General features: G+C 31.8%; 1 protein-coding gene across 9 annotated transcripts in view; it reads right to left on the reverse strand.

Moving 5' to 3' along the window:
- AP1AR (adaptor related protein complex 1 associated regulatory protein) overlaps positions 1-16041 on the reverse strand; it is a 52120-nt gene that overhangs the window by 20658 nt on the left and 15421 nt on the right. For 4 of the 9 annotated variants that reach the window (XM_074273558.1, XM_074273555.1, XM_074273556.1 and 1 more), the window contains exon 2: positions 3845-3893. Coding sequence is in view for 7 of the 9 variants with exons in the window: in XM_074273555.1 (XP_074129656.1) it covers positions 3845-3893 (49 nt within the window). In the remaining 2 variants the exon portion in view is untranslated. Of the gene's footprint in view, positions 1-3844; positions 3894-10894; positions 11010-11664; positions 15170-16041 lie in introns of those variants that run through there. The other 5 variants (XM_074273554.1, XM_074273551.1, XM_074273549.1 and 2 more) reach the window with 3 other exon arrangements.

Raw genomic sequence — 16041 nt, forward strand, 5'->3', positions numbered from 1 at the left:
TCCTTTACTGAGTCTTTAATTCTTAACTTAAAACATGAGTATTTCCCCAAATTATTTCCTTGGCACCATTCCCATTTCTCTAATTTCTTCACAAATGGTTCTTCATATAAATGACTCCAAAATCTATTTATTTATCCAAAGTCTTTCCTTAGGCCTTTAGTTCTACTTTCATCTGCCTAATTGCCGATTTACATCAAAACCCATCAAATTCAGTATGTCCAAAACTGAACTCATCTTTCCAATTTATACATTTCATTTGTATAGATAGTATCACTTTTTTAGTTATTTAGGCTCATAATTTTAATCATCTTAAATTACTCCCTTATTTTTATTAGACACAATCAATTAGTTGTCATATCCTGTCAATTACATCTGAAATGTTGCTTAAAAACATACCCTCTTTTCAACTATCACCCCACCTTCAGGCCTTCACCTCTTCTGATCTAATCTACTATACTGGCTTTCTAACTGGTCTTTCTTGTTCCACTCTTTGTTCTCTCCAATTCATCTTTCACTCTTCTGTCCCTAGTTAGCACATACTTCAATGCACAATAATGCTGCTCAAGAGTGACTCATTAATTCCTGAGAACCATTCAAAGTCCTCTACAGTCTGGCTCCAAACCATATTACTAGTTTATCTTTTTTTGTTTGTTGTTGTTCAGTCATATTTAACTTTTTGTCATTCCTATTTAGGATTTTTTTGGTAATGATACTGGAGTGGTTTGCTATTTATAGCACTGCTAACATAATTTATAGATGAGGAAATTGAGTCACATAGGATTAAGTGACTTTCTCAGGGTCGCATAGCTATTAAATATCTGAGGCCAGATTCAAATTCAGAAAGATGAGTTTTTTTGACTTCAGACCCAGCACTCTATTCATCATGTTATCTACTTGCCCTAGCTTATCTTTTACTCTTCTTCTTTATTTAACTTTACATTCCAGCCAAACTCGAAGACTCTTTGAACTCTGTTATCATCTTGATTTCTCTCATTTCTATTGCTCTGTTCATGCCATTTCCAATATCAATAATGAACTCCTCTTCATCTTTATTTGTGGAAATAGCTTCTTCCTTCAGGTACTATTTTCTCCATGGAACCTTTCGAGATAAAAAGAGATCCCTCTCTTCAAAATGTGTCAAAATATTTTATTTGTATAATTTTTTTTTGCGCTTATTTTACTTTCCCAATTAGTAGTTACTAATATACTTTCTTCCCTTCGACTTCCTCATTAGATGTTCTTGAGGACAAGGTCTATGTCCCATGATGCCGCCAGGAAGCTTATTACTGCAAGGTTCTTACTAGTTATCAGTACTCTCTGCTCCTTCAACTGGAAAACAAACCTCTGTTTATGAAGGGGACCCAGGCCAGTTAATCCCTCCATTTCTACCAGATGGCACTTTTTAAGACTTCTTCAAAATGCCATCTCACCAGTTACCATTCCCCCATCTCAATCCCCTTCAACTTCCTTTTGGGTATTATTTCCTTTCATTAGATTGCAAGTTTCTTGAAGGCAGAAAATTTTTTCTTTTTTTGTATTTGTATCTCTAGCATCTGGCACAGTGCCTGGCACATAGAATACACTATATTACTTGACTGCTTATAATTATATTCAGAATTCAGTATAGTAGGCATTTAATAAATGTTTGTTAAATAAATGCTAATAGGAGTATTACATAAGAATAGATTGATCACCATGACAATCAACTATCACTAGAATTCATTTAAAGACTTCAAGAAATATCTTTATTGTGATAAAAACCATATATTTTATGGACTATTTGGGGTCAACCTGCAGTAGAGCTTTCTGAGCTCTTTTTGATCTGATCACCCATAGTAGGACAAACCTAGTTATAGAGAATTCTATAGATTATCATTAAACATTAAATTTTTAAAAAATATCAAATGAGGCAAAGTATATTTTACCAAAATGTTACCTTCTGGTACCAAAGTATATTTTACCAATAATTTATAACTACAGAGACATACTTTTTAAAAAAAAAATTGGTTACAAATATTAAAAAAACTAACTCCATTAAAAAAATGCACTTAAAAAATCTTATTAAAAAACCTAATAACATTCTAACAAAATATTAACAATAATACTAAATTCAATGAGTACTAAAATAGTACTATAGCATCACAGAAATTGGTGTGATTATAAGCTGTGGGAAGAAGTAGCTTGATTTTATTATGAGAACAGTTACTTTTAAACCATATAAATATATATATATATATATATATATACACACAAAAACAATAAAACAGCTCATCTAAATAATTTCTTATTTTAACTATTATTTTACCTATTGGCTTCTACAAGTCATATTTTAAACAGAATTAGTTAACATGTCTTTGAAATACAGTGTTATATTTTTGCATTTAAAAGTGGTGATACATATATTGTATCTAGGTTATATTGTAACATATGTAAAATGTATGGGATTGCCTGTCATCAAGGGGAGGGAGTAGAGGGAGGGAGGGGATAATTTGGAAAAATGAATACAAGGGATAATATTATAAAAAAAATTACTCATGCATATATACTGTGAAAAAAAATTATAAATAAAAAAGTGGTGATATGCTGCCTCTTTAAGAGAGAGTAGAAGGAAATCTGTATTATCTTGAAAATTCTGGGTTTTTTGTTTTGTTTTGGCTAAGAAGCACTCACTCTATTTCATATTGCCCTGAAACTTGTGTAGTGAAAGGCAAAAAAGAAAAAAAAAATCAAGGAAAATAAAAGCAAAACAGAACAACAAAGAAATAAGCTTAAAGACAATTCAGGGATGAAATTTTACTTAGCAACATCAGAAAAAAACCCTAAATGTATAATGACTTGAAAAATTACCCAGTTGAGAACTTTAAAAAATAATAAAACCCCTCAATTCTTTCAAGAGTGAATACCCACACAAATCTTACCATAACTCTAAATGGCATAATTCAATATGAATTTTTTAAAATTCAACATATAAAATGTTAAATAATTTTACCCATATTTCATTTAATTGCAATTGTAAAATTAAAAAAAAAAACAAACAAACAAACAAACAAAAAAAACTTTCTTACTTGAAAATTAAAAAAGAAAAACTTTACTGGGGATGAGAAAGAAAAAATCAACACAATGTTGGTTGGCAGAGCACATATATAGTGACCCAGAGCAAAACAGTGAAATCAAAAGGATAGGAAAAATAGGCTCTTTGAGGAATAACTCCTGAAAATCACTCAAATTATAGAAGATCAAAAATATAAAGAATAGCAATTAGGCAGCTAGGCGGTGCGAAAGATAGAGCACCAGCCCTGAAGTCAGGAGAACCTGAGTTCAAATCTGATCTCAGACACTTAATACTTTCTAGTTGTACGATCTTGGGCAAGTCATTTAATCCCAACTGTCTCAGCACAAATAAATCTATCTATCTATCTATCTATCTATCTATCTATCTATCTATCTATCTACTAGTTCCACAACTCTAACATAGTATTCATCCCCCAAAGAATGGTCTTTCTTCTATCACTATCCTTTGCCTACCAGTTCTGTCCATTACTTTCTTTGGGTCCTAGTTAAAAACTTAAAATTTCTCTACGAAAGGTATTCCTGATGGATTCTTCATTCTGATCAGTTTATACATTATATTCAAGATGTTCATACAGTGCTCTACCAATTTTATTTCATAATTATTTCATGATTGTTCTTGTTAAGTAGTATTTCCTCTCCTCAAATAAAACAAGATAATATATCATGTTCAGCAGATAAAAAACACTTGCTTAACAGATGAAATGAGGTGTAATTCTTTAATTCAATTCAACATTTATTAAGTACCTAATATGTTATCCAGCATTCTACTTGCCTCTATAGTGAAATGCTCGCCTGTTGGGCACGTCCTGAAATACTTTGATCTGGGAAGAAGAAAAAAAATTTCTACCATTAAGGAATGCAATTCAGTTCACAATATTATTTTATGTGACAGAATAAAATAATTTTCTTGAGTATACCTATAAAGCTTCAAATACTTCATATAGTCAACAAACCATAACCACAATTTTTCCCCATAAATGTCAGTGAAGCAGACTCTTACATTATTAAATTATATTGTTAAATGTTAAATTATTAACACATATATTAAATTGTTACTTAAATGGTTATTTCGTTTTTAAAAGAATCTTTAAAACAATATTTTAGTTAACTATTAACTGAGTTTATATGGCACTCATTTACTAATATTAATTCATGACACAAATATTACCCAAAATAGACTAATAATTTCGAATCTTTGCTACTATTCTTTTACCTTTTTATTTCAATAGAAATATTTTGACAGAAACTATGTCCCTAAAGCAGAAAAAAGTACCTCCTAAAGTCAACATCAATATGGACTATTGTATGCTTTTTATATAACATTAAACACAATTACTTCAAAAATCATATTCAACTGACATTTACATAAAAAGACAGAAGCATCTACCAATCCCAAAATTTATCATTGCCATAGTTTACAACATAAAAAGTATACAAGTTTCCAAATAAATATTTTTTTTCCAAGATGTTTAGTACCTAACAATATGGTAGACCTAATTGCTATATAATAGACTTTATACTAGATCTTTTCAAAAAGGATTATTACTAAAGACAATTTGTTAAAAAGCAATATTATCATATTTTAGTCAATACAATTATCAGCATAAAAGAAGCTCTAACATCGAAAAGTGCCCCTAACTTAAAATCCATCCTTTAAAAATTATAATTTTATATTTATAATTCACATTCCAATACTTCCCTTTACTCTCCATCTCAAATAACAAAGCAGGAATTTTAAAATGACCTGGAAATTGGTTAAAATATTCCTTTTCTCTTACTGACTTCCCCAGAAAAATAACAAACTTTAGAACTTGACTTTGCTTAATCCATTACCATTCTAATATGAATAAATAAAAGCAGCACCATGTGTGGATAGAACTGCTTAAAAAATCACCACAATGTTGGTTGACAGGGCACATCTATTTAATAACTTTCACATGGGGCAATAAAGAGGCCAAACAATGACAATGACTGGAACCATGTTTCATGAGGAACTAGAAGAAAGATGTACTTCGGTTCACACCTCTCAAATTGCTTAAGATGAAAGAAAAAATCACTGTTGGAGGGGATGTTGGAAAACTGGGTCACTAATACATTGTTGGTGAATTAATGAAATAATCCAACCATTCTAGAGAGCAATTTGGAATTATGGCCAAAGGGCTATCAAATTGTGTTTACCCTTTGATCCAACAGTGATAGTAACATCTCTAAGTCTGTATCCGAAAGAGAACCTAAAAGAGGGAAATGAACCCACATGTGCAGCAGCCCTTTTTGTAGTGGCAAGGAACTGGAAATCGAGTGGATGCCCATCAGTTAGGGAATGGCTGAGTGAAGTTATAGCATATGAAAGTGAAAGAATATTATTGTTCTACAAGAAATGATGAGCAGGCTGAGTTCAGAAAAGCCTTGCAAAGACACAGTAACAAAAAGATTATATGATGATCGATTTGGCTCTTCTCAAAAATGTGGTGATTCAAGACAATTCCAATAGACTTGGAATGGAAAATGCCATCTGCATCCAGAGAGAGAGAACTATTGAGACTGAATATAGATCAAAACATAATATTTTCACATTTTTGGTTGCTTGTTTTTTTTTTTTTTTCTCTCTTGTGGTTTTTTCCTCTTTTGGTCTGATTTTTCTTGCACATATGAAAAATATGTTAGCATGTTTAAAAGAAGTGCACACATTTCACCTATATCAAACTGCTTGTCATCTTGGGGAGAGATAAAAGAAGGGAGAAAAATTTGGAATCGTCATACAAAAACGAATGTCAAGAGCTATCTTTACATGCATTTGGAAAAACAAAATAATACTATTGAAAAAAAGATGTCAACTTAAAAGTGAGGCATAGAAAAAATACAATAAGCCTTTTCAAAATCTTGAATTTTGTTCTTTATTCTTATACTATGTGAAAGAAGACTTAAACAATTCTCTGTTGTTCTATGAGATACAACTAGGATAAAGGAGTGGAAATTTGAGAAAAAATATTTTATTTCAACATGTAGAAAAGACTTTTAGGGCAATCAAAGCTATTCAACAATTGAATAACCACAGGAGATTCTAGTCCTGAAAATTAAGACAGGATTATCCCATTTATATTTAATATTCTGAATTGGCCTAAGATATCTGATAATGAAATAAATCAACTAAAATGTCAGTTGAGTCTAAATTCTGAAATTCTATGATTTCATACATAATCTAAAACTATACATCAATAAGAGTATTTTAAAGTTTTTCAAACAAAACATTGCTGGCAAAACAAATACTTTATAATAGAGGAAACAAAAGTAAGTGGAGTTCAGTGTGCAGGGACAAATATTAGTAATAGATGGGATAATACTTTAGACACCTGTAAATTGAGAAACTTATCATGAATCATTCATTTAAAGTGGGTCTTTTGTTCCCCAGGACACAAGTGTAGTTGTTGAAGTTTATGGAGTAATTTAAAGCTTTAAAAGCTTGTTATTTTTGATCCTCATAAGAACTTAGTGAGATATTTTCATTTTACAGATGAGGAAATTAAGTCTCAGAAAGGCTGAAGTTCAGTCTCTTAGCTAATAAGAATTAGAGATAATATTTGACTAAAAATAAAGTGAGTAAAACAGAGATATGCTTAATTGAGGGGGGGTAATGGTAAATGTTTTGGATTTGGATTCAGAAGAGTCTTGGCCTTATGTACAGGTATATAATCTTGGCTCTGTTATTTACTACCTATATGGACTTGGGCAACTCACTTAACTTGAGCTCAATTTTCGAAATGCAAAGTTAAATTAATTTAAGGTAATGTCATTTTCTAGCTTTATTGTAGGATCCTTATTGCCAAAATCATGAATCAAATCACAGAGATAAAAATCAAAAAATGTATCAGTGAGAGATAGCTGGGGGAAAGTAAAGGGAAAATATACCAGAATATCAATAATTTTAAACTGTTGTCCCAGTTCTGAAATGAATAAATTATTTATATTCAACATGGGGTGCCATAGTGCATTAGCTAAAAAAATTCCAACAGCAAAACATAAAACTCGATTGAAAGGGAAGAATAGATATAATTATTAGAGGTGACTGCAAAAGTTCAAGAGTTTATTTGTCTAAACTGGTGTAATAGCAATGGGAAAAGTGAAGTTGAAGGGAGGGTGTAGGAATTTGAGTATTTAAAGTAAAGAGGCCATAGCAGTTAGAAATGATAAAGGGAAAGAAGGATGGTAACTGGATTTAACCAATGAAAATCAATTTCTGCTGCAGAATCTTACCTAGAAGACGGACCAAAGTTGTTTCTGTTTCTATTAGGGGTTCATAAATTCAACAGTAGTGAGGTCATCTTACTAAAAGTTCACGCAAATAATGGATGACCCCTTGCTGAAGATATTTTACAAGGAAATTCCAATCAATGAAGAAAATGGACTAGATGACTAGTCTGTTCCAACTCTGAATCACTTTAATTTTCGAAAGGAAAGCTAGTGTCCAAAACTCTTTATATTGGGTATATTTCAGAAGCCAATGCAATAAAAGACTAAGGGAACTGTGGATATTGATTCAAGAGAAGGGAGAAATGACAGAAGCCTTGTTTTATTTAGTCTCTTTAACACTTTTATCTTTAGTGATGGGAGGTCTCTAGAAGTGATGGTTTCTCCTTTACCAGAAGTTGTCAAGCAGGAAAGCTGGACAATTTGTCAAAAGTATACTCAAACTCATTCCACATTATGGAATGTTTCTTAAGTAATGCAGTCTTGTGCTATGAAATTTTTAAAAAGCACTGGGTGGGAAGCATAGACTCATTCTGGTCAATTTGAGCAACATCTGTAAAATGAGAAGACTGGATTAAAGGTCTCTAGAAGTCAAAGACATAACTTCCTATAATTCTAATATATACATCTTTCTCAGTATTTTTTCAAAATTACTCTAGTAGCTTTCCATATTTTCTGCATCACAACTCTGTACTTAGATAGTTCACCCCCTTAGTTATCTTTTCTTCCCAGATCTACTACTTATTCTCACAAATGGACTAGTAAAGGGGAAACTGGGTAGGTAATAGCAATTGTATCTACTTCCTTTGACAGTGGACATCCACCAATGTGTGCACATATGGAATCTTTATATAATATATATTTTATATATATGCAATATATAAAAATTCTCTTTTGCTACATGTACAAGCTAATAGTCTATTCATCAATTCGATGAACAGTTTTCTTTTTCTTTTTCCTTAATAGTATATCATATAAACATGATTCAATTCTTCCTTTAAGCTCAAGAATGGGGGCCATTAAGGGCAAAACAAAGGCAGGAATGTGGCACTAAACTGAATTAAAGCTGAACCCTTAACAATCTTTCTCTGTTCTGAATATTCTTCTCCAGGTATAACTACATAAAACTCCTTTTTTTGACTACTAAGTATTTTACAAGTGTTTATTTCATTCCAATACTTGAGTCATAGAAGTTGAGATTTAGAAGGGATTTTAGCAGACACAGAGATCCAAACCATACACTAAAGAAATTCTCCCTATAACACATGCAATCAGTATTCATCTAAACTTTGCTTTAAAACCTCTAAAGAAAGGGAACACATTACCTCTCCTGATAGGATGACTGATAGGTCATTCTATTTTTTAGAAACTCCGACTATTGAGAAATTTTTCCTGACCTCAGATTAAATTTATATCTCCTTGCAACTTATATCCATTATATAGATGAGAGTCCAAGGTTAAGTGACTTGCATAGTCTGATATAACTAGAAACTGTTTAGTTTGAAGGTTTGAAATTATTGATTCCTTATAATACTATATTCACTAGCTACCACACTGACTCTATAATCTACAAATCATTATTTTTAAAAGCTCCTATCTGATTTTTCTATTCCTTTTTCAGAGATTCCAAGTATAATAAGTCAAAATTATCAAATTGGGGCAGCTGGTCTAAGCAGTCATGAGGGGGAAAAAGTATATAGAAGACAAAACTAGAACAAATTAGTTTAACAGACAGTCCTCAAATACAAATAATCCTTCACCTATAGCAGTCACTTAACTGACAGTCTGAGGAATTTACAGCCAAGATGATGTCACAAAATGATAATATTCAGAAGGTTTCTTATTTTATGCATAATTTTAGTAAATTAGGACCTCTAGTTTCCCAATTCAATGGAGTTTATTAGTGGAAGCCTGCAGGATATAGATGCATATTAATATCAAAAGAAGTGAGTGTTAGACAGCAAAGGAGGCCTAGATATTTTCTTATTACCCATTAACTCTCAAAAATCTCCCCAAAGAGAAATTATATCAGTCAGAGCAACTGTAGTTGTTTTCACAGCAGAAGGAAGCAAAAATGGCAACAAAAACTTTATGGATTAACGGGAGAAAGCTAATTTTTAATAGTGATCATTTAGTATCCCTTCTCCATTAGTCACCATACTGTAATAAAATGTACAAATTGGTCCTCAGATTTATATTTTGGAGCCCACTCAGGATTCCAATTCTTTTGTTACTGTCTCTGATAATACATATCTTCTTGTTCTTCCCCTAGCATCCATGGCAGTAACAAGCAGTCTTCAACTCTGCTCAGTAAGGATGGGAAGAAAAGAAAGGTATCCTTTGCCAGAGTGGTCCTTACATTGAAGCATCTCAAAGTATCAGAAACTTTGCTCTGAATACCCTTCCCAGACACTGACTTAGTCCACCTAGAGAAGTAAAGAATTAAGATAACTGCATCAGAGTTGTACAGTCCTAAAACAGACTGAAATCTAAATGAGATCAAATCAAAGGAACCTGGATCAGAAACAGTTCTAAGGTCCAGTCCTGGGAGCAGACTTACAAAGAGGGATAAAATCTAATATCAAAGGGAAAGGAATCAGGAAGTTAATAGGGGAACATAAACGAAAAAAGATAAACATTACAAAAAATTTAAAATCATAAAAGGAATAAAATCTAATTACAAAACTTAAAGTACAATCAGATAAATCAACAACGAGGGTATCAAAATTAAAAGAGATATATATCAAGATATCTAAAATATTAAAGAGCTCTCCATAGATACTGTAAGTTAAAAAAAAAATCAAACCAAGACCCGATTAGATATGGAATCATGTGGATTTCACCGAATCAGAATAATATGTGACAGAATAGTTCAAAAAATCAGAACCCTGAGAAAAGAATTTAGATAAAAATAAATGGCAAAACCTAAGGCAAAACATAGCAATATAAAACATACAGCAAAAGAATTAGAAGAAATCTTGAACCCTTACTGACAAATTCTACAAAGAAGTGAAAGAGAGAACAAGACAATAGGAATAGAAGTAATGTGACCCAAAGAGCAATGTTAAAAAGAACATGAGATCTGTATAAATCATTTAAAGACAACAGGTATCCCAGGAGAACAAGATAAGTCAAATAACCTAAACCTAAATGTAAGAACAAAAGAAAACTTGCCAGAACTTCTTAATATAGAAAACAAAGAACATACGAAAATAATCTATAGGAGATTGTCTAGGACAAAAAGAAAAGAAAAGAAAGAGAGAAAGGATTCAATAATAAAGAAATGGGAGCAAGCAAGAAAGAAATATGTCAAGTAAAATTCCAAAACTTGAGGAAAATATTGTCAAAAATAAGAAGGGTGAATCTTTAAGGTGACAGTGAATTAAACAAATCTAATTGTAAGGACAAAGTACTCTTCTCAAAGAGAAAGAGCAACAACAAAATCCTTGGTCAAAAATGGAGGAAAATATAAACTTAATAATCTAATAAAACAAAAGCCTGAAAGATTGGATAAGAAAACAAAACCTTGTAATATATTCCTTACAATAAAAAGAACTAAAAATTGAAGATAACATACCTTAATATAAAAAGAAGAAGCTGCAGGGTCAGGGAACTATTGAACCAAATTTCTTTTATAATAAGCAAAAGGTAGTCTTGACACCAAAACCAGAGAACGATAAAACAAAGAAGATCTGATGACCAATAATAGCATTAATATGGATTCAAACATTTTAAAAGAAATGTCATCAAAGATTATAACTATGTAGTATCCAAGAAATTACTCATTTTGAACAAGCTGAATTTATACCAGGGACTTAAGGATGGTTCAACACTGGAAAAACATCATAAATGATTATATTAAAAACAAACACATCCAAAATGATTATCTCAAGCTGTTGATAAAGTACCACACTTACTTGTAACACATAAAAAAGCTAGAATACCCACCTTTCCTACTATTAATAAAGCTTTCAAAATGCTAGCAAAAGTAATTAAGAGTATACAATGAAAACAAAGAAATAAAGGTATAAAACTGTCCTTATACATTTATGAAAGTGGTTTATTTATAAAATCCTAGTCATCAATAAAGAACCAACTCAAGTAAGAGCTTCAACAAAGTTGCAGGCTACAAAATAAATTCCCCAAATCAACAGGATTTCTAAGTAACACTACTCTACCTTGCTATTCTTCACTCATAGCATTCATCTCAAATTTTTGCCACCTATACTCCCATTCTTGGAATTTTCTTCCTTGCTACTACTTTCTGACTTCATTTAAGTCTCAGTTAAAGTCCTGCCTTTTGGGGGAAAAATGCTTTTCAGTACCCCTTAAATGCTTGTGCCTTACCTCTGTGATTATTTCCTTCACACACACACTTGTGTTTACTCATATGCAATGACATCCAAGGTCACTTTCAGCTCTGAATATATAATTGAGATGTCTCCTCAGAGTCTTCTATTTCACAGATTTCATGTTTATTTCTACCTGTGTCTTTGTTCTTGTTGCTTCTTCCTCATGCAATGATCAATTGTTACCACTGGGTATCGAAGTAAAGGAAATTCATCAGATCACATGTCCACAATAAATGTTCAGAGGTAATATAGAAATCACAACAAAAATATTTTACTGACAGAAAACTTATTATTCAGGAACCAGAGTCCTAAATTAGGCCTGCCACTGTACGGAGTCCGAATCTAGTCTTTTCAGACTTAAATATATCCACAGTGTAAAGAAAATTCGATTTATTAAAGGAAATGTCTTAAATGTGGCTACTATCTTTTAACAGGGCCTTCCTTGTATTTTGGCTCTATTTTAACAGAGAACATGTGTGTGTACATACACATATAGTCAGGGGCCTCAATCTTCTATTGAAAATTCCAGAGCTAGCAAAGACAACATGGAACAAGTTAATAATTAAAATTATTGAATCAAAAACTTTCCCGATACACACCAAAAATATAAAAAGAAAAAACAGGTAAAAAATGGAAGAAAAAACCCAGAACCCAGGAGGAGCTAAGGATTAGTTAAAAAAAATTTAAAGGTGCTTTAAAACCCTGATTTTCCCCTTCTTAAACTGATAATTTCCCTAATGCTAAAAGACTCAGTCACAGAGTTTGGGAGTTGGCTCCCTGTGCTGCAGTCTGGGCTCCACAGACTGTCCCCCTGCCCATTTGAAATAGACCTGTTCTGAAGCTTGAAACCTTGAAAGGTTTCTTCTAGGAAGGTGTATACTCCAAATATTTGTGGATTCTTTTGACTCCAAAATCATCTTAGAGGCTTAATCTGCTATTGGCTTGAGAGGTCAGAGTAGGTCACAGAAAATTGTGTCTGCTCTCTGACATCTTGGCTCCACCCCTCAACTTTATTTTTTAAGGAATTATATGCTTCCATTTCACTAAGTCTATTTTGTAATGAATTTTATTCAGATAATATCTGTGTTTTCTTTTCCAAACCCTCTTGTAAAGTTCTCATTTCTTTTCCCCATCTTTCTTCCAGTTCTCTTTAAAATCTTTTACAATTTCTTCTAGGAGATCCTTGTGTGATGGGGACCATTTTATATCACCCTTTGGAGCTTTATCTGAAGACAATCTGCTTTTAATCTCCTCACCATAAAAACTATGCACAATCAGAGTTATTTTTGGTTTTTTACTTTTTTTTTTTTTTTTAAAGTTGAGACTTGCTTTTAGGACATGGGAGATTATGCAAGCTTCTTCTACATGTGGCAGCGCTGACTGCCTTCAAGTGCTGGAGGGGCATGGCCAGGCATTGTGGAATTCTAGCATTTCAGAGTTCTCTATTTACCTTTTGTGTTTGTGTTGGATGTTTTATAACTTTTCTGCTGATCTACTGGATTGCAGCATCCAGGGTAACAAATTCCCTCTGTAGATTCTCCAGGCCACAGAGCCCCTACCACCTTGGGTCTGAGCTGCCTATATTCAGTATCACTATCAGTGCTTGGCCCGCCTCCCTCTGTGATTGAAAAAGACCTTTTCTGGAGAGCTTCAAAATTATCTTCTGCTGGTAATTTGTTTCACTTCCAATATTTGTGGATTCTGCCAGTTCAGAATTAATTCAGAGGCTGGATTTGCTAATTAATCTAAGAGTCATGGGAGAAGGTCAGAAAGAAGTATGTGTCCTCCCTGCAACCTTGGCTCCTTCCCTCTCTTGTAATATATTTTTAAGAAAATAATTTATGACATTACATGGAGTTCTGCCTGTATTAATAGCCTTAAGTTTTAGGGTTTGTTTGTAATTATGTCAGAAAATAGGATCACGGAGTATACTTTTCTGAGTGGGAAAGAAACCTGTTCTCTGTTGCTTCAGGTACCATCATTTTTTCCACTGGAGGCTTAACTGATTGCCCCTCTATGGCAGTCTGAGCACAAAGGCTTAAACATGAAGAAATGTGATTATTAGCTCCCAAGAGTAGTCACATCTAGGGAAAATTGATTGAAGATAAGTGATAAAAGATTGCAGAACTTGAGTGCCTGAGGACTCTTGAGATTTAGAGAATAGCACAAGATTACACTGAGGTGTAGCATAAGCAGAATTTGAAATCTTATCATTCCAACCTAGTGCTTTATTATTGCCATTTTAAAAAATATATTACACTGAAATTAGTTTTCTCCTCAGTTAATTTTCAGTGAGACTTAAGTCCCATTGAACCCAATATACTAGGATATAATAAACTGGCATTAGAACCTGTTGTGTGGAGTAAACTAGCAAAAATAAAGGTAATTAACATTTCTACTACTGACCTGGTAATTCTCCTCTTGAAAACATCTTCCAATACTTTAAGGAAATAACTAAAAGCAAAATACTTAAAAATTAAAAACCCAAAAATAATTTGTATATGTTAATTCTGAATCCCTTGATTCCCTATTTTTTAAGGCAATTGGGATTAAGTGACTTGCCCAAGGTCACACAGTTAGGAGGTATTAAGTATCTGAGGCAAGATTTGAAGTCAGGTTCTTTATCATAGACACAATCAATTTCATCCAAGAGAATTGACAATAATGAGACAACATTTGAAAACCTGTGGGACATAGCCAAAGTGGTAATAAGGGGAAATTTTATTCTAGATGCTTACTTGCATAAAATAAAGAAAGAGAAGATCAATGAATTGGGCTTGCAACTAAAAAAGTTAGATTTAAATTAAATTAAAATTAAACAAATTAAAAACCCTCAATTAAATACCAAATTTGAAATTCTGAAAATAAAAGCAGATTGACAAAATTGAAAATAAGAAAACTATTGAATTAATAAACACAATTAAGAGTTCATTTTATGAAAAAACCAACAAAATAGATAAACCTTTAGTTAATTTGATTAGAAAAAGGAAAGAAAAAAATCAAATTGTTAGTCTCAAAGATGAAAAGGGACAATTGATCAATGATGAGGAAATCAGAGCAATAATTAGGAGCTATTTTCTCCAACTATATGCCAATAAATTTGATAATCTAAATGAAAAGAAATATCTACAAAAATATAGATTGTCTAGGTTAACAGAAGAGGAAATAAATTATTTAAATAATCTCATTTTAGAAAAAGAAATAGAAAAAGTTATTAATCCACTCCCTAAGAAAAAAATCATCAGGGCCAGATGGATTTACATGTGAATTCTACCAAACATTCAAAAAACAATTAATTCTAATACTATATGAAGTATTTAAAAAACTAGGGAAAGAAGAAGTCCTAACAAATTCCTTTTATGACAGATATAGTGCTGATAGTTAAACCAGGTAGGGTGAAAACATTAAGAAAATTATAGGACCAATTTCCCTAATGAATATTTGATTGCAAAAATCTTAAATATAAAATATAAAAAATTATTAAAATATTAAAACATAAAAAAATTACAGAAAGTCATCCCTAGAATAACACACTATGACCAAGTAGGATTATAGCAGGAATGCAGGGCTTGTTCAATATTAGGAAAACCAACAGCATTATCAACTATATCAATAACCAAACTAACAAAAATTATATAATTATCTCAATAGATGCAGAAAAAGCACATAATAAAATCCATCAACCATTCCTAGTTAAAAAAAAAATTATAGAGAATAGGAATAAATGGACTTTTCCTTAAAATGATTAGTAGCATCTATTTAAAACCATCAGCAAGCATCATATGTAATGGGGACAAACTAGACCCATTCCTACTAAGATAAGGAGTGAAACTATTCAATATTATATTAGAAATGTTACCTTTGGCAATAAGAGAAGAATAAGAGAAGAAAAAGAGAAGAAAAATTGATTAAAGAAATTAGAGTAAATCATGAGGAAGCCAAATTATCACTTTTTGAAGATGATATGATGATATATTTAGAGAACCCTAGAGAATCAACTAAAAAACTCCTAGAAACAATTCACAATTTTAGCAAAGTTGCAGGATACAAATAAATCCACATAAATCATCAGCATTTTTATATATTACCAACAAAGTCCAATAGCAAGAGATACAAAACCAAATTCTATTCAAAATAACTGTCAATACTATAAAATATTTGGGAATCTATCTACCAAGGGAAAAAATCAGGAACTATACAAACACAACCACAAAACACTTTCCACATAAATAAAGACTTAATCAGTTGGAAAAATATCAAGTGCTCATAGATGTAGGCTGAAAGCATATAATAAAAATTACAATACCACCTAAATTCATCTACTTATTTATCAGGTAAACTCTCAAGAAATTATTTTACAGATCTAGAAATA

Source organism: Sminthopsis crassicaudata, chromosome 6, assembly GCF_048593235.1.
Source record: "Sminthopsis crassicaudata isolate SCR6 chromosome 6, ASM4859323v1, whole genome shotgun sequence".
In the NCBI taxonomy this organism is placed as follows: domain Eukaryota; kingdom Metazoa; phylum Chordata; class Mammalia; order Dasyuromorphia; family Dasyuridae; genus Sminthopsis; species Sminthopsis crassicaudata.